The sequence below is a fragment of the Acanthopagrus latus genome, chromosome 18 (assembly GCF_904848185.1).
Source record: "Acanthopagrus latus isolate v.2019 chromosome 18, fAcaLat1.1, whole genome shotgun sequence".
NCBI lineage: Eukaryota > Metazoa > Chordata > Actinopteri > Spariformes > Sparidae > Acanthopagrus > Acanthopagrus latus.
In genome coordinates this window covers 14,314,182-14,339,929 of record NC_051056.1, presented here as the reverse complement: position 1 = coordinate 14,339,929, position 25,748 = coordinate 14,314,182, and the positions used below count along the sequence as shown (strand labels likewise).

General features: G+C 46.0%; 1 protein-coding gene across 3 annotated transcripts in view; it reads left to right on the top strand.

The window, feature by feature from the left end:
• The window catches only part of tenm2 (teneurin transmembrane protein 2), a 253,418-nt gene extending 230,717 nt beyond the window's left edge, over nucleotides 1-22,701 (top strand). For all 3 annotated transcript variants that reach the window (XM_037077578.1, XM_037077579.1, XM_037077580.1), the window contains 23 exons: nucleotides 1,251-1,397; nucleotides 1,539-1,749; nucleotides 3,443-3,562; nucleotides 4,993-5,254; nucleotides 5,518-5,785; nucleotides 6,944-7,087; nucleotides 8,402-8,651; nucleotides 9,080-9,100; nucleotides 9,241-9,470; nucleotides 11,731-11,885; nucleotides 12,178-12,279; nucleotides 12,612-12,785; nucleotides 13,116-13,753; nucleotides 14,067-14,242; nucleotides 16,690-16,925; nucleotides 17,137-17,433; nucleotides 17,658-18,215; nucleotides 18,302-18,571; nucleotides 18,700-19,110; nucleotides 19,251-19,361; nucleotides 19,541-19,808; nucleotides 19,999-20,129; nucleotides 20,283-22,701. In XM_037077578.1, coding sequence (XP_036933473.1) covers nucleotides 1,251-1,397; nucleotides 1,539-1,749; nucleotides 3,443-3,562; nucleotides 4,993-5,254; nucleotides 5,518-5,785; nucleotides 6,944-7,087; nucleotides 8,402-8,651; nucleotides 9,080-9,100; nucleotides 9,241-9,470; nucleotides 11,731-11,885; nucleotides 12,178-12,279; nucleotides 12,612-12,785; nucleotides 13,116-13,753; nucleotides 14,067-14,242; nucleotides 16,690-16,925; nucleotides 17,137-17,433; nucleotides 17,658-18,215; nucleotides 18,302-18,571; nucleotides 18,700-19,110; nucleotides 19,251-19,361; nucleotides 19,541-19,808; nucleotides 19,999-20,129; nucleotides 20,283-21,020 — 5,918 coding nt within the window. In that variant the 3' untranslated portion in view covers nucleotides 21,021-22,701. The remainder of the gene's footprint in view (nucleotides 1-1,250; nucleotides 1,398-1,538; nucleotides 1,750-3,442; nucleotides 3,563-4,992; nucleotides 5,255-5,517; nucleotides 5,786-6,943; nucleotides 7,088-8,401; nucleotides 8,652-9,079; nucleotides 9,101-9,240; nucleotides 9,471-11,730; nucleotides 11,886-12,177; nucleotides 12,280-12,611; nucleotides 12,786-13,115; nucleotides 13,754-14,066; nucleotides 14,243-16,689; nucleotides 16,926-17,136; nucleotides 17,434-17,657; nucleotides 18,216-18,301; nucleotides 18,572-18,699; nucleotides 19,111-19,250; nucleotides 19,362-19,540; nucleotides 19,809-19,998; nucleotides 20,130-20,282) is intronic.
• The last annotated feature ends 3,047 nt before the right edge of the window (nucleotides 22,702-25,748 follow it).

The window sequence follows — 25,748 nt, the reverse complement described above, 5'->3', positions numbered from 1 at the left end:
CGTTGATACCTACATACACCTGATTTATCTTCATCAAGATCCATGCATTATGCCTTGAGAAATCAATCATCAAACCCTTTTTATATCAATGTTAAGAAAGTGAGAAAGAAATCTAAGAAAATCCAAAAAGGACCTGGACCGAGACCCATCCTTCATCCCAGTTATGGACACGTTGAAAACTCCAAGGAGTCATTTCTCCCAACCAAGAAATAACACCACACATAACCCCCCCTGCAGACCACAAGTTTAATTTTTGTACACACATTTTTACAGATTAAACAAATGAGACAAAGCATGTTAATGAATGAGCTTCATGCTGCTAGGTTGGACCCAGGCTGGACAAATACAGTCATCTCAATCCAAAAATCTAATTGGTGACTTTCCCCAAATGTCAAGCTATTCCTTTTGACACTTCCTTTACCGGTACCACCAACCACAAGTAACCAGATAGCGCTTGTGATGATCTAACACTGCCTACTATAATTGCAAATTTCCTTATCCAGCCTCCCTTTTCATGCCTGCTTCTCCTTGCCTTAAACTCACTCTCGGAGTCGAGGGTGGCCTTGCTATGCCAGTTACAGAACTTTCTTGGCTCCGGGGCCTCAGATTCTGGTAGGGCTTTTTGCATAAGCTCAAGTGAAGGTTTATTAGTTCATAGACTGCCACCGCACACATCCACGCACGCACGCGCACACACACACACACACACACACTCCATCGAACATAATCTCATTCTCTCATGAGAAAGCGTTACTCTCAGGCCATCAGAATCCCATTACCTACACTGAATCATAAGTAAGAGAGAGAGAGAGTGACGATTGGGTGGGGGCCCTATCAAGTAAGTGCTCCATCCGCTTCCGTCCACACATGCACGCACACACACACACACACACACACACACACACACACACACACACACACACACACACACACGTTAGCAGCAGTCCCAGTGTTGCAGAGACACACGGATGGGAAGGTGTGCATGAGAATTGACCTGCTGTATTAGATTGATTCTTGAACAATCAATACTTACACTGTGCTACCATGTGGTTTATTCAATTGAGTGAGACTCATTGGTCTGTCATAACCATATGAGCACGCACGTGTGTGTGCGTGACAATGTGTGTTCATCTGTGTTACGTTGTTGAGGACAACAAACAAGCATCACCCTGCTTCTCTTCCATCACCCTCCCCCTTTTTCCTTCCTTCTCACCTCCCTCCCCTCCTCTCCTCCTGTCCTCTCCACACAGACGGCTGTCCTAACTTGTGTAACGGGAACGGCCAGTGCACGATGGGACAGCAGAGCTGGCATTGCGAATGCCAGACAGGCTGGAGGGGCCCCGGCTGCAGCGTGGCGATGGAGACCTCCTGCGCTGACAATAAGGACAACGAAGGAGGTGAGTTGGGCGGAGTGGGGAGAAAATATTTGCCAGAAGTGCCTCAATAAGAGGGAAAAGTTACTTGTGAAGGGACGTTAAGGAAGGAAGAGGTAGTTCTCACACCACCTCCTCACCACTGCTCTTTCTCCGTCCTCTCAGACGGACTGACTGACTGCATGGACCCAGACTGCTGCATCCAGAGTCCCTGTCAAAACAGCCCCCTGTGCCGCGGCTCCCGGGACCCTCTCCTGGTCATCCAGCAGAGCCCGATGTCCCAGCCCCTCGTCCGCTCCTTCTATGACCGCGTCAAGATGCTCGTGGGGCGTGACAGCACCCATATCCTCCCCGGGGAGAACCCGTTCAATTCCAGGTATTGCAGGAAAACACACAAACACCGTATTAGTATTCACAGCACCAGAGATATCCTACACCACTAGGGACTTTGACAGCCACCTCGACCATGACCTGAAAGAGTAACATCACACAGCGTTAAGAGACTGACAGAGGTGTTCACAGACAGATCAGATTTACAACTTTTAAAAGTGCAATATTGAGGTTTTTGTAGTTTTTAAATGTTCCAAAATTATCTCAAATTATTTATATGATGTGAAGGAGTAACACTGTTGACATTATCTCACAGACATCTACATATAGTTCTTCAGGGATATCTATTGAAGTTAGTGTGCAAACTAGCTAGCCCTTAGCCATATTGTACATCAAGATGTGACAGTGCAATAGTAAGCAACACCAACACTTCCCTGGTGTCCCGAGCTTCCGGTCCAGACAGAGTCGGCCTATACAACCACTAGCTGCAGGATAATTGAGCTCACGAGCTAACTGTAACTGGAGTGAGCAGCAGTTATTCTGGTGATATGCTGCCCTCTTATTATTTGAATTCAACAGGTGTCCAATACATGCGCAGCACACCTTTATTATTTCCTTGACACGGAAAAAGAAGGGAGGAGCTAATTACAGTAGTTACATAGTTACACAGTGCCGCACGGATTAGTCCTAAAACCCAGAAATCAGTTAGCATTTTTGCACTTCCAGTTCCCTCGTCACAAAGTCAGCAGGCTTTTTGAGTGGATTTTTGGTCCGAAAATCCAACGTAAATATCCCTTTGACTTTTTGTCAAAGGAACCAGGTTGATGCCAACTTCTGGGTCAGTCAACAAAAACTCACCATCCCTGCAGCACTCTACTGGCAACAGAAACAAAGTTCATGCCAGCTGGTGCTCATGCCCATGATATTTGATCAATCAGATATTTTGACACAACAGCGCACACACTCATCTTAGTTTGCCTATGATGAAAGGGGTTAATTGATTGTTTAAAAGCTGTATATGCCAGTGAGATTACATGTACAGGAGAAACAACGATTCAATGTGTTTATCATCAAGCAACACAAGATTAGATTACAAAACCATAGTTTGTGGTCCCTTTATGCTACTCCCAAATAACAAGTTATGTAAGTGAATGAATAAATGATGAAGCAATCAATGTATCACCACTCCGAAGTTCTTGGAAGGTTTGACGTTTATGTGAAAGTTTGCCATGAAAAATACAAATATCAAATAGACTTGAGAATGGTTCATAGAGCCAGCCAAGATCTTAACAAGTCCCAGAGCCAAGGCAGACCCGGCCAAGATTCCCCGTAGATTTAGCGGAGCTGTGAAACTCTTGTCTGCATACATTTACCCAAGCCGACTTTAGATGTATTTCAAAGGAAATAACTCATCAAAGTGATGATGATGTTTAAATGTTACCCAGGGGTATCAGCTCTCCACTCACACACACACTCACACACACACATGCACGCACGTATCCATCCACATCGTCATGCTTTGTTTACATGATTGACACAAGCTAATGCAGATGGCAGGGGTTGCTGATTGTTGTTAATTAATGAGTGGTAGAGGACCAGGGCAGTAAATGAACGGGGCAAATTGGATGATTGAAAGACGGCGAGATTAATAAAACCAGATGATTGATGGTTTGGAAGGCTGTTGGGCTGATAGACTGACTGATCGCCACGCTCAATCTGTCTCTCTTGTCTTCTTCCAGTTTGGCGTCTCTAATCCGGGGTCAGGTGTTGACTACGGATGGAACCCCTCTGGTGGGGGTGAACGTGTCTTTTGTCAACTACCCCCACTACGGATACACGCTGACACGGCAGGATGGAATGTATGTACAACAGATACGCGGCACTGAATCTCTGCAACTACCTCACCACACAGGCTGTATTATTAGATTAGATTGGATTAGATTGGATTAGGCTAGTTTAGATTAGATTAGATTAGACTAGATTAGATTAGATTAGATTAGAAGACTAGAGGATCCCATGAGGAAACTCGACTGTTGCAGCCACAAATAATTGGATGCAGCTAAGGAAGGGGATTTGAATTAAGAACAGAGCAAATGTTGTTCAAGAACAATATGTCTCCAGTTAACCACTACACTCTCCTGATTTAAAATATATCAATAAAAAACAAAGAACTTAAATGTGAATAATGGAAAAATGTGCATAAACACATGAAAACAAGACAATGAATGCAATATATCGGACCAGTCTAATGCTCGAAAACAACTTGTGTAAATAAGACCTGTTTTTCGAGTTTTATATCTTTTAAAGACAAACAACCTTTTAAGTACCACAGTCCTTTGCTTAAATAGCCCTATTTTGTTAACTCACCTGACATGTCTTTCTATTTCTTCTGCAGGAACTCCAGTTTCTGGCAGTTTTCGGACCGTTTTAATTTCACTTTTTTTTTCTCTTTCTTTTTTTCGGTCCAATTTTCTCCCTACAAGTTATATTGAATTTAAGTCTGGCTGACATCCGTTACATGTTATTTCAAAATTTGATTCATTGGTTCTTCGCACTGACCTCCACTCATTAAATGTGCAGTGTCTGTGTTCGCTGTCTCAGGTTCTTTAAGCGCTCTTCTCCTCCTCCTCTCACCGATGCTTTCTTTACAGCGTTTCCTCCTCCCAGTTAGGCCAAGTTGACACCGAAACATCTGAACTTCTAGTAACATTTAATTGACCTTGTATTTCAGGGGGGAGTTGCTCACCAGTTTCACCGACCTGTGACTTGAATGAACATGTTTTGATGTCCCTGTCTGACTTTGTTTGGTTTTAATGAGTGCTGCTTTCCTCCCCGTTGTTTGAGGTTCTTGGCTGCAGTGGTTCCGGACACTTACAAAGCTCAGGCGGTTTGCCACGGCAAACATGTGTATGCGTCCTAATCATTAACCCACAGCCGATGACCATAATCTTATAACGAAAGGTTATGAGAGAACCTCTAAAAAAAAAAAGCATTTCAACGTGATAATCGGTGCTCCAACGCTGTGTTTTTTTTTATTTTTCAGTCCATTTATCTGTTGTCTCTCCTGCATGTATGTTGTAAATGTTTGGTGCATCATAAGTAAATAATTTCAAATATCTATTCCAGGTGTTTTTTTCGTTGTTGTTATTGATGAATTATTCCTAAAGCAGTGGAGTAAATATTATATTATAAGAAACAAGCACTGATAGTGTATGAGTCCCTATAATCGTCCACCACAGCACTCCCCATCTGTACCTCATTCCCCTCCTCTTCTCGCAAACCTCTCCAGGTTTGACCTGATAGCTAACGGTGGGGCATCACTGACTCTGCGGTTCGAGCGCGCCCCCTTCCTGAGCCAGGAGCGCACCGTGTGGCTGCCCTGGAGCCAGTTTTATGCTATGGACACTCTGGTGCTTAAGACAGAAGAGAACACGATCCCGGGCTGCGACCTGAGCGGCTTCGTCAGGCCTGACCCTCTTGTGATTGCATCCCCTCTCTCCTCCTTCTTCAGCTCCAAGCCAGGGGAGAAACCCATCATACCGGAGACACAGGTGCAGTACCACTGACCTCTGGCAGCCGGCTAATCTCCCTTCTGGTTCCCTCGCTTCTCCTCCCGCTCTCCTGTATGCCTCTTTCTCCTTTCACTTCCATAGCTTTTCCCCCCATTTGTTCCCTCGATTTCTTTATTTCCTCCATTGTTTTTTTCCCTTTTTTGTCCTTCAGCCGTCAGTGGAAGCGTGACCCCCATTACTCCCACTGGTTCTAATCCCCCCCTAATCCCTCTCTCCTGTCATCTCCTGTCTTTGTCTTCCAGGTGCTGCATGAGCAGATCGAGGTGCCTGGCACGAGCCTAAAGCTGTGCTACCTCAGCTCCAGGACACAGGGTTACCGCTCCCTGCTCAAGGTGACCATGACTCCTGCCGTGGTGTCCATGGGCCTGCTGAAGGTTCACCTGATGGTAGCAGTGGAGGGCCACCTCTTCCAGAAGTGGTTCCACGCCTCGCCCAACTTGGCCTACACCTACATCTGGGATAAGACGGACGCGTACGGGCAGAGGGTCTACGGGCTTTCTGAAGCTGTCGGTACGTGAAAGAGAAGCTGCGTTTGGGGCTGGGGGACTAGAAACTCTGGCTATGACAGAGGGAAAGAGTCCTAATTAAGGAGCCCCAAGGAGAGATAATACACCAGAAAGCAAGCCTCCATCCACTACGCAGTATAGCCACAGTTAAGTGCCTTTTTTTTTTTTTTTCTCCACACGTCTATTTTTCACTGAAGCCGCGTGTGGTTCAGCCAGCCAGCCGTAACTGTGGTGAAGGGTTATTAGCCATCAGGGTGAGTTAGCAGTTAGCTACTGGAGCAGCAAGCAGGAGTCCAGGGGAGCCTCGGTGCTATTACATTCCGCTGTCACAGTCGCTCACAGATGCTGTCAGCCAAACACGGCTGTCAGGCCACAGATGCAGTGGACATCTGGGGGCTCGAGTGCGGACCGAAATCATGAGGGGCACGCTGTTTGGGAAATTACACCCACTCAAAGATGCCACAGTTCTCTGGAGTAGCTGTGATTTTGAATTTCTCAAAGAATATAAATCAAGAGCACGTCTCCTGATGAGGTCATGTTTTGGTAACCGTCGGTGCAGATGCAGACACTATTGTTTGCAGTGGAGCTGAAAAGACGCCGGCAGCAGCAACAGCGCTCTCCGCGACTCCAGTGGGAGTCGATGTGTTGAAACACTTTTAACAGGCAGGAGCACGACAGCACACACACACACACACACACCCCTTCACACGTACAGAATATAGGTACACCAGCACGCATGCAAAACATCTCAACTAGTTTTCACTCCTGACGTCATTACTGCATCTGGTCGAATTAGCGGAGACCCTGTCAGCAAATGTGCACAATGGGGGTGGGGGGTAATGTTTCCACCAGCAGAGTTTAAGGCACAGAAACCCAGCTTGGCCCTTAGGTATTAAAGGTCCACCGGGCAATCTGTCCAATTAACAAGGTTTTTAATTGATTTAGCAGCCTGTGAGCGTGTTAGCTAGGTGTGAGAGCAGATTTTGGTACAGGTGCTAACTAGCTTTTGTGCGTATCACACCTTTCACAGCTTAAATGAAGTTTGGAGGCTCTGATGAAAGTTTTGCACAGCCTCCTTTCTTGTTGTTTCTGTTCTCAGATGTTTTGGGGGTTTTTTTCATCACTTTTTTTTTCTCCTCAATGTCTTCCTTTTCCTATATAGTATCAGTGGGCTATGAGTATGAGTCCTGCGCCAGTCTCATCCTCTGGGAGAAGAGGACGGCCATCCTGCAGGGCTTCGAGCTGGATCCCACCAGTCTGGGAGGCTGGTCGCTCGACAAGCATCATATACTGAACACGCGCAGTGGTACGTATATTCCATCACAAAGCAGCACAGTCTTTTCCCTGTTGCCTCCATGTTTATATTTAGCCATTCCCCCATGTGTAGCAGCTTTACAGTACTGTATAGCTCACTAAACCTGCTATTGTCTTGGGGAGGGTGGCAACCGCACTGCGCTTCCCCGTAGTTCGCATGGAATTGCCAGTTACCTGTCAGTGTCAGTTTTTCACAAGAAGCTCTCGTGTTGTCTCACCTAGTTTGACTCCCTCATGCGCTCACACCACGCTCGCGCCGGTCCTGCCGAGTAAACATGTGCACCGGCCAATCAGCGGCAGCAACTTGAGCAGAGGCAGGGGGTCGGGTCGCTGGGGGGAGAAGATACATTTTGCAGAAACTGATTTAGGGCGGCAGCGGCGGTGGGCCGGGGGGGGGAGTCATTCTTGTTGCATCATTCTGCCATACCATTATCTACACTGCGCAGTAAAAAGCATGAAAATATATAAATGGGCTGATGCACTGATGTTCACCTGCTGCGACAATCAATGTGCTAATGGAATTGACTCAACCAGTGGTGTGCGGAGGTATTTTTAGAAGTGGGGGACTGTAACCGTGCCTGATGTTTGCGACAGAGATACAGTAATGTTTTTTTTCCTGAGAATGATGCAATGCTACACACTGTTTTACTTTGGCTATCGCAAAAAAGACTCATGCTATGCCAGAATGATAGAATACCCCCAATATGACCTGTTTGTGAACCTGTTGAAGGGAACTCAGATAAACAGCCGGCAGGAAACAGCTTTGATTTCATCCTTTTGCATTTTAATTAATGGCAAATATGTATATGTTCAGAAATTAAAGCTGCTGTAAGTGTAATTTTATGTAAGTGTTGAATAGCTCTATAATCCAATAGCAACAGTTAACACTGTTATAGAGTGTTTGATCAGTAACCAGTGTCTTTCCTCTCCCTGCTAATTGGCTAAATGATTAAATAAACATTTTCTGGTATCCCGTCCCACTTTATCCCATCAGGACAAAGAACTGCAGACAGGAGTCGGTCCTGTCTGCTCGTGAACATGCAGAGAGAAGCGTCCTGCTAGTCAACCGAGCAGAGTAATTGAAAAGAAATTGAATGGCAATCCAGCCAGTTGTTGTTCAGATATTTAACCAAAGTGGTGGACTGGCTGACAGACCAGCATCCCCTGAGCCATTGTACTGTATGACCCATGTATCATATAATTAACAAGCTTTTATTTGAACTCAGAATTCAGCTGAAGAGCCTCTGAACTGAAATAATGATTCTGAATCCACTTGCGGTTCTCTCCACCCTCTCTGTGTGCCCAGGCATCCTTCACAAAGGAAGTGGCGAAAACATCTTTGTGACCGAGCAGCCCCCAGTAGTCACCAGCATCATGGGAAACGGCCGGAGGCGCAGCATCTCCTGCCCCAGCTGTAACGGCCTGGCAGACGGCAACAAGCTGCTGGCGCCGGTCGCCTTAGCGATGGGCATCGATGGCAGCCTCTATGTCGGGGACCTCAACTTTGTACGAAGGGTCTACCCATCTATGAACACAACTGGCATCCTGGAATTAAGGTAAAATAAATAAATAAATAAATAAAAACACAAAGCTCATTTTTAAAAGGAAAGGAGAAGAGACAATAATAAAGGAAAAAAATCGGCCGATTTGGATTAAGAGGTTTTTTGATGTTGCAGAGGAAGTAGAAAGAACAAGAAAGGCTGGTTAGATTAAAGAAAGATGGGAGGAGAGGAAGACGGGGAAAGGCTAGATGTTTTCAGTGCATAGAACAGAAAGAGGGAAAACAAGGTGAGACACCAGGGATGGCGAGATTGAAGTAGAATTATACACTGTACCGTTTCTCCAGGGTGTTTTTACCCGTGGTTAAAATCTGCTTCTCACACCACAGCCAGCTTTGTGTTCTCTCTCTGTAGGTTGCTCTCCACAGACTGTGTGAATTAACATTTGTTTTGTTGTGCTTTTATCTCCTTTTTCTCCCTTGAAGGAACAAAGATTTCAGACACAGGTAAGATCCTTATAACGATAAATTAAAAGTTTCGAGTGCACATTCCAGCAACAATAGTGCTTCACTGAAAATAAAACAAAAAAAAATGGCTATTCTGTGAAGACTTTAACCATGTCTGTTTTTTTTTTTCCCGTCCGCAGTAACAACCCGACTCATAAGTACTTCCTGGCTGTGGATCCAGTCTCTGGGGCTTTGTTCATCTCCGACACCAACTCCCGCAGAATCTACCGCGTTCGCTCGCTGACGGGAGGCCGCCTGCTCTCAGACAACGCAGAGGTGGTGGCTGGGACGGGAGAGCAGTGTCTGCCCTTTGATGAACGCTGCGGTGATGGCGGCAAAGCCACTGAGGCAACACTCATGAGCCCCAAAGGTGAGCAACTGACAAAAAGCCACCCGTTTTAGTCTTGCTTTACCCACCCTACAATATTGCTGCAATATTAAGGTATTTGGTAAAAAAAAATATTGTGATATTTGATTTTGTGTCAAGGTCCTAGAATTGTGTGTGTTTTTGAAGAGGTTTCAAAATATCAAAATAGCCCCAGAGAATTGCAATATCATTTTTAAAGGAGCAACATTTAAGAATTACAGTTAAAAAACATTCAGAAATTTACTAAAATCACCAATTATAATGTGAAAAAAATGCTAACAGGACCAGCTAGCCCTGGGCCTGAAAACCTCCAAACCAAGCGAATACTGACACTACCATGGTAGTCCGGCTAGCTGCACAGCTAACTGAGCTAACAATTACTGCAGTCATGGATGTTTAATACAGAATGCAGTTAGCAGCAGTTAGCAGTTGCTCTGGTGACATGCGGCTCCTGTTTGTTACGAGTATGAAATCAACAGGTGTCCAGTTCATCCATATTGCACCTTTGAGGCCACATCGCCTCAGTTTAAGTCAGTTATGAAGTAAATAAGCTGGCATTCTCTGCTTCCAAAATTTGATGGCTTGCTGCTTTTTTTATATATATATAAAAATCATAGTAAATTGAATATTATACTGTTGTTCGGATGAAACAAAATGTTCAAGCATGTCACCTTGGGCTGTGGGAAATTATGACAGCCGTTTTATTTAATTTGATTCGTTTATATTGAACCTAATCGTTAGCCGCAGCCCTAGGGCGGTTCAATAGGCCTCTAGGGTGAATAACTAATATATTCAGTCATGATAACAGTTTCATAATTAATGGCATTTAAGTTAATTCTTTAGATTGTGATCAAACTGTTAAAAAGAAACTGCCTGTGGGCAGCACAGCGACAAAGTGGTTAGCACTGCTGCCTCATAGCAAAGACGGTGCTGGGTTGCGTGGGTTTGCTCTGGGTGCTCCTGTTTCTCCCAACATCAGAACATGAATATTAGGTTAACTCTCCGGTCAGCGCCCTTGACCAAGGCACCGGCTCAGATCGGGAGTGGGTCCCTGGCCACTGGTGTTGGCTGCCCGCTGCTCTTCTTGGATGGGTTAAATGAGGAGAACCAGTTTCATGTGATAAAATAAAGATTCTCCATCATCTTTATAATCTCCCTTTTTTAATTTTTTTTTTCTCAGGCAGACCATTACTAAGATCATGATGTGTAGTTAAGTGCGATGACGTGTAAGCTGAAGGCGCTCCTAAAGTTTCCTGGACTTTTTTTTTTTTTTTTTTTTTTTTTGAATTTTCGCAACGCTTCCCATCTCGCGACTCAACTAAAGCAGGACGGAGACAGAAGGAGGTTATAAACCAGGTTAATGGTAAACTTATTAATTGAATTATTTTTGTGGATTATTGGATCTCAGAACATTGTGACACCAAACTGTCAAGGATGTCACACTGTCACATTTCCTGTCAGTGACACAAGTGTGTGTATACGTGTGGGTCTGCGGATGTTAGCGTATATACAGTATGTGTGTGTGAGAGAGAAAGAATGAAGATGGGAGCGATAGGAGGGTACAATGAGCCAACGATTCCCTCTTTTTCCCTCACCGGCAAAGTCAGCCAGCGCACATCAGCTCGCCCTCTCCGCTCCCTGTGCCTGTTTCCTCGTCACTCACTGTCTCTCCCTACCTTTCCCCTCTCGTTTGCTCCGTGCCCTTCCCTGTATCCTCCATCTGTTGTTGTGGATCACAGTGCGTCTAGAAGTTATTTTGGGGCACGCACGCATTGCCTCGAACAAACACACCTGTCTGAGTGCCTGCTGCCTGTTAGACCGACGTGGCTGACACAGCACCACTGGTAAACGCTAAAGAAGAAAAGGCAGCACGAACAAATGGAGAGAAAAAAACAGGTTGACAAAAAGTTAAAAAATAAATAAATAAATAAATAAAAAAACAAATAATGAAGCAGCAAGGATAAGCTGAGGATGGGAGTAGAGTGCAGCGGATCAGTTGCAGTCTACAGTTGCCCTCTGGGAGGAGCATGAGCTCAGCTCCACATCCCGATGACTCATCCCAAAACTAACACTTCTCCAACAGTTCAGTGCCCGTTCCATCACTTTGTTCCCTCTCATTCGATGAAGCATTGAGCAATTCAGCTGTCAGGGCTGCTATCGGTTTTCAGCCGGTGGGAAGAGTGAAGTTTAATTGACTTGAAATGTCTATGGGTTGCCCGCAGTGTGGTGAGTTATGAGTCGTCACTCATCTCCTCTTTGACAGGTATCGCGGTGGATAAAAATGGCCTGATGTACTTCGTCGATGCCACCATGATCCGTAAGGTGGACCAGAACGGCATCATCTCCACGCTGCTGGGGGCCAACGATCTCACTGCCGTTCGGCCGCTGAGCTGTGACTCCAGCATGGACGTCAGCCAGGTACGACAGTTAGGGGGAAGTGCGGGAGAGACAAGAGTTGATGGCGTGATAGATGACGATCTAACAGCCCCCGTGAGTGCTGAGCTATGACGATTGTGTGGACACGCGCCAGCCGGGAGGTCAGGGAGGGAGTGATTTAGGGGGGGATTAAAGAGTCCATGGACAAATGGAGGGATCAGAAGAGAGTGAGGACTGCAGTCACTTAAAAAAATGAAGAATAGACTTGTATGAACCTTGGCATTCTTTCAAAACACCTCCCATCTCAGGGCTAACTTTTGTTCCCTCCTAACAGGTTCGTCTCGAGTGGCCCACAGACTTAGCAGTGAATCCCATGGACAACTCCCTGTATGTCCTGGAAAACAATGTCATCCTACGCATCACTGAGAACCACCAGGTCTGCACCCCGAGGCTTGATCACCAATGCAAAGCCCTTAGGGTGGACACTCACTATTGGTTTCTGACAGGATTTAGTCCCAATTAGGCTTTTCTCAAGCCAATTTAGAAGTAGAAGTTCAACCTCTAGAATACTTTTCTAAGTTTTTGCAGTGGTTGCAACATTACTGATTAATTAGCTCTCAGTATATTTGACTTTCTGGAGGCTTACTGTGCTGTGGAAAGTTTAATTTGCACAATTTCAGTAACAAACCTCTGCTACCATCTCTGTCTTCTAATGGCAGTAATGTGAATCTTTAAAAGAGTCGTGACGCTCTCTGCTGTCGCCTACAGGTGAGCATCATAGCAGGGCGGCCCATGCATTGTCAAGTGCCGGGCATCGACTACAGCCTGAGCAAGCTGGCTATACACGCGGCCCTGGAGAGCGCCACAGCCATCGCCCTGTCCCACACCGGCATCCTCTACATCGCCGAAACTGACGAGAAGAAGATCAACAGAGTCAGACAGGTATGAGTAGGAGAAGTGCTGTCTGTGCACGCTTGTTTGGCTGTCTGGTTGTTTTGGAATGAATTTGTTAGTCTAAAGTTATTTGGTTGTCGAGCAGAGCCGACAGCACAGCTGGTCAGGCTGTGTGGGTGTTTTTCCTTTTTTTTTTTTTTTTTTTTTTACCAGTGTTTCAGATCTCCAGAGACTACATTCAGTTCAGACACTTTTCATTTGTTTTGGGGTTTTTTTGATAACTCAAAATTAATTTTGCTTAAGGTAATACATTTTCTTTCATCGCTGTGTAAGTCTTTTTCCAATCTTATGATTAACCCCTGATTCTCCTCTTCTTAGGTGAGCACCAACGGAGAGATCTCCCTCCTGGCTGGCACTCCCTCCGACTGCGACTGCAAGAATGACGTCAATTGCAACTGCTTCTACGGCGACGAGGGCTACGCGCCCGATGCAGGGCTGAACTCCCCAACTTCTTTGGCCGTGTCCCCAGACGGGACCCTCTTCATCGCGGACCTCAACAACATACGCATCAGAGCCGTGCGAGCCAACCGCCCCGGCCCTGCCCTCTCCAGCGTGGGCTACGGAGGATCTGCACAGTACGAGGTCGCCTCGCCGAGGGAACAGGAGCTGTACATCTTCAACGGGGAGGGGCTTCACATCCAGACAATCAGCCTGGTGACCGGGGAGCCGCTTTTCAACTTCACCTACGGTCCTGATGGAGAGCTGGCCATGCTGGTGGACAACTGCAACAACACGGTGAAGGTGAGAAGAGACGGACAGGGCCAGGGAGGAGGAGCCGGTCTGCTCAGACTGGTGCTGCTGCCTGAGAATCAAGTGGTGACTCTTGGATTGGACCCCACCGGAGGGCTGCGCAGTGTGTCCGCCCTGGGCCAGGAGGTGGCTCTGATGGGATACAGCGGCAACACGGGCCTCCTGGCTACCAAAGCTGATGAGACTGGATGGACGACATTTTACCAGTGAGTGCTCGTGCTGCTGGGAGAGTGTGTGAATGTGTGTTTGTGTGTTTCCCCCCCCATTTTCCTACAAATCTGAAATGCAAAATTAATGACTTTCACTGTTTTTTATGCTCATCATGTTCCAGTGCATTCCCAATTATACATCTGGCGGCTCACAGAGTACTGCTGCCCCCCAGTGTTAGCTTTTGTAACTACAGCCGATTCATTTGAGATCACCTGCTTATGTTCCTCCCTGACAGCGGTGCGTGCACAACACAAACGCTTGTCAGTCGCCCTCACCACGTTCTCCCATCTCTACCTGTCCGTCTCCAAGGTACGACAGCGAGGGTCGCCTGACCAACGTGACGTACCCGACGGGCATGGTGACGAGCCTCCACCGCGAGATCGAGCGCTCCATCAACATCGACATTGAGAGCTCCAGCAGGGACGACGATGTCACGGTCATCACCAACCTGTCCTCTGTGGAGGCCTCTTACACTGTGGTGCAAGGTAGGGACAGAGGACAGGGCAGTGGAACACGAGCTGCTCATGAATTTTTAAATACTTGTCAAACTGCCGTGAAGGTGGGCGAATGCTCGGCTCGTATGAATAAAAATCAAAGTTTTATTTTGTTAAGACTCGCGCGGCGGCTGTGTTGGCGTTAAAGCCGCTTTGACGAGACACACCACTTAATGTTAGTAATCAAAAAGCACGGGCCTCCTTTGTGAGGGTGAATATGCGCCGGCCTGCCGACTCTAATTGAAAGTCTTGTAATTTTCACTCAGTTATGTGAATGCTCCAGGAGATTATTTTCCCTCCCTATCCACATCCAGCCCTCTCTCACCGCCTCTCACTGAGTAAAATTACCAATATATAGTTGTTAATCCCAGCTGGGATCATCCTGCTTTTGAATATCATCACAGCAAAATTCATTAACTCATGTAGAGTGAATCCTCCTCATCCCTCAAGCTCTCTCTTCTAACGCGCGCGCGCACACGCGGGCGCAAAAACCCACGTACAAATACAGCGCTCAGCCAGTTCCCATGATCCCTGAGCTTATTTGGTCTGTTTAGAGAGGAGAAAGAGGAAGGAGAATAATTGTCTCCTCTCCCTTGACCAGTGCGAGCCGGCGTGACACAAGTGCGAATGCAGTCTGTAGACGACAGGAGTCCGCAGGCCTCAGAGAGAGTAAGTTGTAGATGTATTTGGTGATCCACCTGCGTTGCGGGAGGAAAAGGGGAGAGTTGTTCACAGCGCTGTAAGTCATTTAAGGTTTCCGCCGCACTGTGTGGGTTTCAGCACGGCTCTCTGCTGACATACTCACTTAACCATCTCCCTCTCTTTCCGCTCTTTCTCGCTCTCTTCATTAACTCCTGCACAGTGAATTCTCCTTGGCCCTCAAGCTCTCATTTCTCTCGCTCACTCTCTCCCTTTTCCCTCTCCCTCCGCTTCGGTTTTATTACGAGGTTGTTCAGACAGAGAGAGCAGAGAAGATTTATCTAAAGGCTGTTGCTGCCAAGTCAATGGAAAAAGCTTCACTTGTCTGTTTGAGGCATTGTTAAAATGGGCCTGGAGCTTTATTACAAATTGGCCTTATGGATTACTGTCATTTATGGCGGGGCTTCAAAGGGAGACACCATCTGATCCCCTCACCTTTTGAAAATGAAATAAAAAAAATTAAAAAAAAGAACGTTCCTCCCCTATGCATCCGGCGATATATCTGAGCTGAAAATAATTTTATCTCACTTTCACATCTTCACATTGTTGTGATCAGGACGCCTGTTTTCAGACATCTGAGGGAGAAATTAGCCTCAGCATTAGGCACGGGCTTATCTGTCTCCATTGTTGTGTTTGAGAGTGAGTCATTACACTGTGGAGAGATAGGGAGATTATAGAAGGATGTCAGTTTAGCCTGACTCCTTCCATGCAGTGCATTGAATAGTTTATGGGGATAGGAATCATGTCTATAAATATTTAAAGGACGTGATCTGGCTCTTACTGAAATGAGCTTCCAGGCTTCGGACCGGACTTTTTGTTTTTGTGTAAACTTAATTTTTCATGCATCAGGACATATATAAAAAGTGCACTGTTTTTATAGTCTGTAAAAGTTAGACTGTTTTCCCTTAACCTCCATGCGATGAAGTTTTCGAGTTTTGATGCATTCTGCAACATGAGCGGCAGTAGATCAGGCTGTATGGACTTGACTTGGGGGCCAGTCAAGGGCTGGTTGATTGACCTGGTCAAACCAGTCAGTGAGGAGTTTGGACTGGCAGCTTGAGAGGTGGCGGTTCGCTGCCGCGAGCACTGCGAATGTGCCCTTGAGCAAGGCAGCTGCCCGCCGCTCTGATGCCTCGCCATAGATTAATGCATGTGTCTAGGTTCCTGGGTTCGGTTCTTCTTCTGCTTCGTCTTCTTCTTCTCATCAATACATTTTATTGTTTACGTCACTATGGCACGCACATTGTTTACGCCCACAGAGAGTGAGGTTAATGGAGACACTAAGCAGAAGATGCTCAGCTCAACATACAATATGACAAACACACGCAATTCGGTTTCATGTTTACCGCGATGCAAATGCTGCATTTCTGTCAAAAACGTTGGGAACCCCTGATATACCCCTGCACATGACATTGTCCCATATCAGTGTTCCCCTTACCTAATGACCATTTTTATTCTTACCAAACCCGTCTATCATTGTTTCTGCTACATAGACACTTCCAGGTCAGTTAATTCAGCGAGGAACCCTCCTATAGTGCACATTTCTTTCCTTTGATTGAGGGCAGAACTTTCTTATTGACTGTGTCTGACCCCAATCAAATACTCCAGGCTATGGATTTGCTGAGGTCCGTCATTCCTTCTGAAAGTCGGCAAGATTTGAATGCAACAGCTAGAACTCATCTTGTCCCCTGTGTGGATGTTTTCGTTATGACTATATGTCTCTTTGTCCCCCTCAACAGACCAGGTGAGGAACAGCTACCAGCTCTGCAACAATGGGACCCTGAGAGTGATGTACGCTAATGGCATGGGCATCAGCTTTCATACGGAGCCCCACATCCTGGCAGGCTCCGTCAGCCCCACGATCGGCCGCAGGAACATCACCTTGCCTACTGACAACGGCCTAAACTCCATCGAATGGCGCCTGCGCAAGGAGCAGACCAAGGGCAAAGTCACTGTGTTTGGGAGGAAGCTGAGAGTGAGTTGCCCTTTTATGTGTCATGCGTCTAAAGGTATAATAAGCAGGGTTCGTCACTGTTTGTTGCTATTTGTATATACACCATTTAAAGGTGCAGTAAATGGTTGTGAAGAAAGGTAGATGACTATTGGATTATAACATTGAAAAAAATGTTATTTAACCTATAAACATTTCCTCAAATTAACCTCTCTATTTTCCCTTTTTCCTTCAGGCTCACGGCCGCAATCTTCTCTCCATCGACTTCGACCGCAACACGCGCACAGAGAAGATCTACGATGATCACAGGAAGTTCACGCTGCGTATCATGTACGACGCTCAGGGCCGGCCAGCGATGTGGCTGCCCAGCAGCAGCCTGGCTGTGGTCAATGTGTCCTATTCTACCACCGGACAGCTTGTCGGGCTGCAGAGGGGGAGCATGAGCGAGAGGACTGAGTTCGACCCCCAGGGACGCATCCTGTCTCGTTCTTTTGTGGACGGGAAGGTTTGGAGCTACAGCTACCTCGACAAAGTGAGTACATTTATCTTTAAGATTTTAATTTGGTTATAAAAATTTAGCAATTAAGGAATTTAGATTGCAGAATTGAGTGAAATAATACATCAATTTCATGGTTATGAAGATTCAAATTTGTCAGCTTAGAGTAAATTACTCCTGGGGATATTTCACAGGAGGGAAGTCACCCATTAATAATACTATTATATTAATCTGTATTTTTCCTCTCTCTCTACGTCCAGTCCATGGTGCTGCTCCTGCAGAGCCAGAGACAGTACGTCTTTGAGTTTGACGCCTCGGGTCGGGTCACAGCTGTCACCATGCCTAGTGTGGCCCGCCACACCATGTTCACACACGTGTCAGTCGGCTACATCCGCAACACCTACAACCCCCCAGAGAGCAACGCCTCCATCATCCACGACTTCTGTGAGGATGGCAGACCCCAGGCCACACATTTCCTGGGCACGGGGCGCCGTGTCCTCTACAAGTACGGCAAGCTGGCCAAGCTGTCGGAGATCGTGTACGATAGCACCGCGGTCACTTTCGGCTATGACGAGACGGCCGGCGTGCTGAAGATGGTCAACCTGCAGAGCGGGGGCTTCTCTTGCACCATCCGCTATCGCAAAATGGGCCCGCTTATCGACAAGCAAATTTACCGCTTCAGCGAGGAGGGGATGGTCAACGCCCGGTTTGACTACACTTACCATGACAACAGCTTCCGTATCGCCAGCATGAAGCCAGTCATCAGCGAGACGCCACTGCCTGTTGACCTCTACCGGTACGATGAGATCTCCGGAAAGGTACAGATACTTTATTGATTTTCAAAATCTTAATCTGTGTCCTTGGCTGCCGGAGGACTCACCACTTCTCTAAACCTCTGCTACAGGTGGAGCACTTTGGAAAGTTCGGGGTGATTTACTATGACATCAATCAGATCATCACCACGGCTGTCATGACGCTGAGCAAGCACTTCGACACCCACGGACGCATCAAGGAGGTCCAGTACGAGATCTTCCGTTCGCTCATGTACTGGATGACGGTGCAGTACGACAGCATGGGCCGGGTGGTGAAGAGAGAGCTCAAGATCGGGCCCTATGCCAACACCACTCAGTACCGCTATGATTACGACGGAGACGGACAGCTCAGTGGCGTCAAGGTGAATATTCCATGTCGAGAGTTGGTATCTTTTGGCCTTTAAGTGTTCGTGACACTCTGACATTCCTTTCGTGAGGACACACTGTATCAGCTGATATCACATTAACAAACGTCCTTGTTTTGCCCCAGGTGAATGACTGGTCGACCTGGCGCTACAGCTACGACCTGAACGGTAACCTCCATCTGCTGAATCCTGGGAACAGCGCCCGCATCTTGCCCCTCCGGTATGACCTCAGAGACCGCATCACGCGCCTGGGAGACGTCCAGTACCGCCTGGATGAGGACGGCTTTCTCAGCCAGCGCGGTTCAGATGTTTTCGACTACAACTCCAAAGGCCAGCTGCTGAGAGCCTACAACCGGGGCCCTGGCGGCTGGAGCGTTGTGTACCACTACGACGGGCTGGGCCGCAGGGTGTCCACGAGGAACAGTCTGGGACAGCACCTTCAGTTCTTCTATGCTGATCTTAACCATCCGACCAGGGTCACGCACATCTTCAACCACTCCAGCTCGGACATCTCGTCGCTGTACTATGACCTGCAGGTAGCAATATCTAGCAATATCCTCTGACCTGATAACCGGATACAGATAAATGTTGTTAGAGCAATACAGCTCCAACTTATGGCAGAGAACCTTGTCCTAAAACATGATATAAGTGTATCAAATCTCTGTCTCGTGTTCAGGGACATTTGTTCGCTATGGAGGTGAGCAGTGGAGAAGAATATTACATCGCCTCTGACAACACTGGCACACCTCTGGCTGTCTTCAGCAGCAATGGACAAATGATCAAACAGGTAAGACACAAAGTATCTTTGAATCTCACTTAATCAGCAATTAGTGCTTCAAAAAATAATTGTCGTAAAAACAGCATGAAACCTGCACATGGAAAAGTGCATCCTTGCACTAGGACACTGAATCCTTATCAGCTCCGGGGAGGCTCTTCTGTACCTGACACAGTGTTTGTCTCCTCCAGGTGCAGTACACAGCCTACGGAGAAGTGTACCTGGACTCCAACCCGGAGTTCCAGCTGGTAGTCGGCTTCCACGGCGGTCTGTATGACCCCTTGACTAAGCTCGTCCACTTCACCCAGCGCGACTATGACGTCTTAGCCGGGCGCTGGACCTCGCCCGACTACAGCATCTGGCCCAAGATCGGGAAGGATCCCGCTCCATTTAACTTGTACATGTTCAAGAACAACAACCCCCTCAGTGACATGCTGGATGTCAAGAATTATGTCACAGGTAGAGGAAACAGTTTGTTATGAATGCGAAGTAACTAACACTGCAGTACAGATGGCACAGTAGCTGATAGCTTTGCATTACACCAGATGGCAAATACACTCGCTTTTTTTTTATGATAAGAAATGATCCATTTGCTTCCGTGTTTGACTTTGTCATTCAGTAAAATTAATTTGCCTCCTGTCTGCTGTAGATGTGAAGAGCTGGCTGGTGATGTTTGGCTTCCAGCTTAGTAACATAATCCCAGGGTTCCCAAGACACTCGCTCTACTTTGTGGAGCCACCGTATGAGCTGCAGGCCACCCAGCACTGTGAGAACGGACAGGTACGGACCACGGTGCTGAAAATATCTCAGGATCATAGCCAATGATGACCCCATGACATTGATTCAGCTTTATGCATGAATACACATGTTGATAGATACTAGTCGTCAGTTGTGTGTTAATACATTGCTTCTTTCTTCTGTTTTCTCGTGCAGCTCATCACCGGTGTGCAGCAGGCAGCAGAGCGTCACAACCAGGCCTTCATGGCCCTGGAGGGGCGTCTCCTCAACAAGGAGCGACGAAGACGCAAGAACAAGCCCGGTCACTGGTTCGGCACCAGCACCCCCATCATTGGCCGAGGAGTAATGCTAGCTCTGAAGGAAGGCCGAGTGGTGGCTGGTGTGTCAGCTTTAGCCAGCGACGACAGCCGTAAAGTGACCCTGGTGCTCAATGGCGCCCAGTACCTGGAGGGCACACATTACACCCAGGATGGGAAGGACTGCCACTACTTTGTAAAAGTTGGCTCCGCAGACAGTGACCTGTTGGCCCTGGGGCTCACCAACGGGCGCAAGTCACTGGAGAGCGGCATCAATGTGACGGTGAGTGGCCGCTCGAGAAGAGGAGTGACTGTGGAGTTCGCGGTTCCGTCGTTAGTACTGAGTGTTCGGTATGGACTGGCTGTGGACGTGGTGGATGAAGAGAAGGTAAGACTGTTGGAGCTGGCCAGGCAGAGAGCCCTGGCAGGTGCCTGGGCCAAGGAGCAGCAGAGGGCCAGGGACGGGAAGGGAGGCAGTCGCCTCTGGACGGAGGGGGAGAGACAGCAGCTCCTAACGACAGGCCGAGTACAAGGCTACGATGGCTACTATGTATTGCCTGTGGAGCAGTATCCAGAACTGGCTGACAGCAGCAACAACATCCAGTTCCTCAGACAGAACGAGATGGGCAGGAGGTAACAGCCCACCTGAACTTGCGTAAAGGGCACTTTCACTTCTCTAGATCCTGCTCCCTTCTCCTACCCAGCCTCCTCAGCCCTACTCCTCTCAAATACCCATGGAGAATTAACCAACCAACGGGGTAATTCGCGGAACGCTGCAGGGACTTTTGAAAAGAATGACTTATCAGAAAACATATTGTTGATTTTACTGCCACAGGCAAAAAATTTAAAGTTTGGTCAAATGGTTCCTTTTTGTTTTTTTCTTTGGAAAAAACTTTGAACAACTGAAAAAGCACTGAAGAACTTTGAGAACTGTTGCTTAATGAATAAGAAGATTCCCCTTTTTAAAAAAGATAGTGATATTTTCGCCCATATTTTTTGGGTCACACTGAGAGCGGCCATGACAGCTACTGAACACACGGTGGAGTTGTACTGTGCTGGCATCTGCGGGCGAAGGCTTGTCCGTCTCTATTAGACACTGAAGGCATAGGGACCAAAGCGGAGACAAAGCCACTTCAGAGTGCAGCCATTACAACTACACATCAACGGAGGACATCATAAAACAGCGACAGATAAGGCAATGTTAAAGGTCGTCCAATACTATGAGTCGTCTCCCTGTCTCAGGCCTCCCATTGTCCACCACGGACCAGTCCTCTGCTGCTGCGGCAGCGCACATCCAACCAAGCGAGACACAAGCTAACAGCATCCTTGAACAAAATCCGAGCTGTTACTGGACTAGAAGAATAAACTTTTTAAAAAAACAAAGTGAAAAAAAAAAAAGTGATGGCTATATTTGTGGACAGTGGTATCACACACAGCATTGTTTATTTTGAAATGGGGAGAAGAATCATATTACTACATATGTGTCTGACTACACTAAATTTCAGGATGTTGCGTATACTGTAGATGCCGTAGTTTTGTACGTTTCAGTCGCGGTAGAATTGTGAGACTTTCACCAAGGCACTTCTGTACAGAACGATCAAACACAACACTCACAGTCCAGAAAACATGCTAAGTTAGTATTTATTTTATTCTTTTTTATTTATTTATTCTTAGTACTATATGACAATCATGAATGAGTCACCAGTTCTATTCCAAATGAACATTAATGGATGAGTTTATTTTCTTTTGTAAAATATGTAAGAAATGTTCATTTTGTTTTTGTATTAATTTCAGTTTGCTGCCAGGGCAAATAATAGTCACTCTCAAAAAGAATAATTTATGTAATAAAGTGTTTTAAAAAAAAACGGTTTATACTTTAAATAAAGTCTTTAAAACTGTGAAATCTGTTTTTTCGAAATATATTTCGATGTACAGTGTATAGACCTACCTTTATGCAGCACAGTAGAATATTGTCCAGAATATCAAGTTTTATATTTCTAAGAGGAAGTGGCTTGTAATGTGCAAAATCTTTAGCTGGTCTTACTACTCTAGAGTTTTGTGGCACTCTAATATTCCATATCTACAATATCGATCCCCAGTTTGTTGTTTTTGACTGTTTTTTGTTTGGAAGCAGAGATATTTCTGTCCTAGATCCCAACAGCAGTAGCAGTAATGGATCCCTCTCACTGTGAAGAGACTCGTGCTGGATGTCATAATGTACCAAATCAGTATTATCAAAGGATGATTCTTATACATTCACTGAAACGAGACTCTTCTGAGAACCTTATCAATAAAACATAATTGTTTACTTCAACTGAGCGACGTGTAGTTCACTTTCATCTCGGTTTTTTTTTTTTGTGTTTGAAGATTATTGATGTTCCTTTTTCTGACACGCATTAACATCGGTTGCATTTCAACACAGTCTTTGGAGTGTTGTTGTAACGAGCAGGGTTTTTTTTTTTTTTCTCCCCCTCCTTTGTCAATTATGCATCAGCCTCACTGATAACGCAATCTAAAGAGCGAATGCATAAAAGGCACAGTGTTGTCTTAATGGCATGCCAGTGAGCGAGCGCACACAGCAACTCATTGATTACATTCTTGATCGCCAGCTGATAAGCAAAAGCAAAATATTTTTACACTTACTGTTCATCGATCCGGATGTGCTTGTTAAGTAGCCATTACAATTACCCCTGTTAACTCCTAAGTGCTTACAGATAAATGTTATTTCCTGGGATCATTTCATTCTATTCAGTTTGAGATGCCGCGTCGCCTTCTCTACAGGCTAAAGTGTGATTAATCAATATTTGAACAATGACAGTGGATCAAATGGCAATGTATAACGAGATAAGAGGTTTTTAGTGTACAAACCAACTGCATGCTACCTTTAGCAACTACAGATCCAGCCACAGTATATTTCTGTAAGGAGCCAAAAGGAGGCTGAGTATTAAACCTACATTCACCAAGTGGACACAAACAGGATCCCACATAACTTCTTACCACCGCTCCCTTTCCTCCTGGATGTGGAAAACAGTTTACTAACACACTAACACTGTGTAAAACAGTTACTAACACGTGCAGTTTTAGCTTAAGAGGTGTTAATTGTCCCAATGTTGTGTTCGCAGCTCGTTTCCATTGCCCTGAGTGGGCAATTAAAATCAGTTATTGCTGGTTTAGTTAGGAAGTGGTTGTCAGTGACAAAACTAAAGTAGTTCAGCAACGACAAAAAATAATTAGATTAAGAAAAGTCTACGTTTTTTTTGTTTGTTTTTTTTTTTTATTCTGATGAATGCTCCCTGTCAGTGTTAACATTTGAATCCCAAATAACATTCGCCTAATGTTCTAATTGGTCAAAAGTGGAGTTACTATTTTCTATTTCCTCACATTCTGTTTGGTAGTCTAGGCTAATCTATAACAATGCGTCATATATATATATAAAAAAAAAAGATTTAAGAGCACGCAGGTCGTCTAGTGGTTAGTGCGCATGCCGCGAACACAGGGGACCCTGGTTCAAATCTGGCCAGAGGACCTGTACTGCATGTCTCTCTCCCCTTTCTGATCCATCCACTGTCAAATAAAGGTGTCTATGCCTCAGAAAATCTTAAAAAAAAAAACAAAAAAAACAAAAAAAAAGGAACTGGTGACACAGCCTGTCAGATAAATGGGATGGAGTAAAAACTGAACTGTTGCGGCGAACCAGATTAAGAAGCAAAGCTTGTGTGAGACATGTCAGTGCATCAGGCAGGCGGCCATGTTGTGACCGACATCCTGCACTGGCAGCTGTGTTACAGACAGTTGAATGGATCCAGCCCGGCCGTCGCACCTCCAGTGGACTGGTCCATACTCTCTTATAACCACACCCTAACTAACACGCATATGATCCAATGCCCCACACAAACACACATGATGGACCCTTCCCTCTCATGAGTAAATCTTATTTCAATGTGATATTCTCATCCAAAGCCGAATCATCTTCTGTTGACAAACCACAACCTATCTTCAGTTTTGTCGACAAGGTATGCAATATAAATGAAACTGGAATAATGCTTCATATCAAGATCACCATGAAAACAAAAGAAACATTTAAGCCATTTAATAAAACATAAATCACTGTCTTCTCTAAAGCTGCATTCCATGCACTCTCATGTGAATTCACTTGAACGCAGCTTCTGTGCAAATAAAAGGGATGTATTTTTCAGCAAGTTAAGACCCAACTGTGGCTCATTAGCTGCTGGGGTCTTGGTGGACTTTTACTGAGCATCATGGGTAAGTAGCTGTCCTCGGCGACGGGAAGTTGCCGAGGCGGGGTCAGCTACCAATTATTTCTCAGTGGGAGAAGCTGAACTACAGAGGAAGAAGAATTCAATTCTGGTTGAAGGATTTAAGATGATGATAATGGTCAAAAACAAAATACTTTCTTTTTGTGTGTTCGAGGGTGAGGCGAGGTTCTGCTGCTCTGTTGTTTGCAATCTGCACCGTCACCACAGGGTGCCAGTAAATCCTACACACTGGACATTTACCCAATGTTAGTATTTAAAACTTTTTTGTAAAGAATGATCAAGTGACTTTAACCTGAGAGCTTGTCCTCAACACCATACAGAGGTTAGGTGTGTACCTGCCTGACAAAGGCGTTCAGTTAGGATGAAATAAAAGGGGGGAGGGGGGGGCAGGTTGGTCTAAGCGGTTTCAGAAATCGGCATGTTTCTGAGAGGGGCGCAGACAACGGACAGATTGACCAGGGAGCATTCCAGTCATGAGAAGTTTTTGTCATCTTCGCTCACTGGAGGGAGAGAGAGTCAGAGGAGCAGAGGCTGAAAGAACAAGAAGAGCTGACGAGGTGATGAAGACGAGAGGGGGCGAGAATGGAAGGCAATTTAAAGAAAGCAATTAGTGATTCCATTTCTGAAATTGCATGAAACCAACAGGCCTGAACAAATACATCTCCCCTTCCTTATGTCAGTGATTAATTGCTCGTCTGGAGGGAGGCAGTCGTAGCATTTAACCACCAGGTGCGTGGACTCCCAACACAGGTGAGTGTGTTACCGAGGTGCCAAGGTGACCGGCTCCTGTTCAACCGATAAAGCTCACTGACTACTTATCAGGAGCTGAACTCTGATAATGACATGACAAAGAACTGATTAATGATCAATGTTTAAATTTCAACGTCACTATCAAAATGACTCAAGGCAACAGTCTTGATAGCAGAGTGCTCACCTTTGATCAGCCATGCTTATCAGAAGCAAGCCACAGGAGCAGTAATGGCTCACTGCTTGCTGTAATACATAAAGGTGATAACTGTGTTCTAGGCTGTTCTTTTTGTGCATTCATTCTGAATATTTCACGGTGACGTGTGCTTTTTTGTTTCACA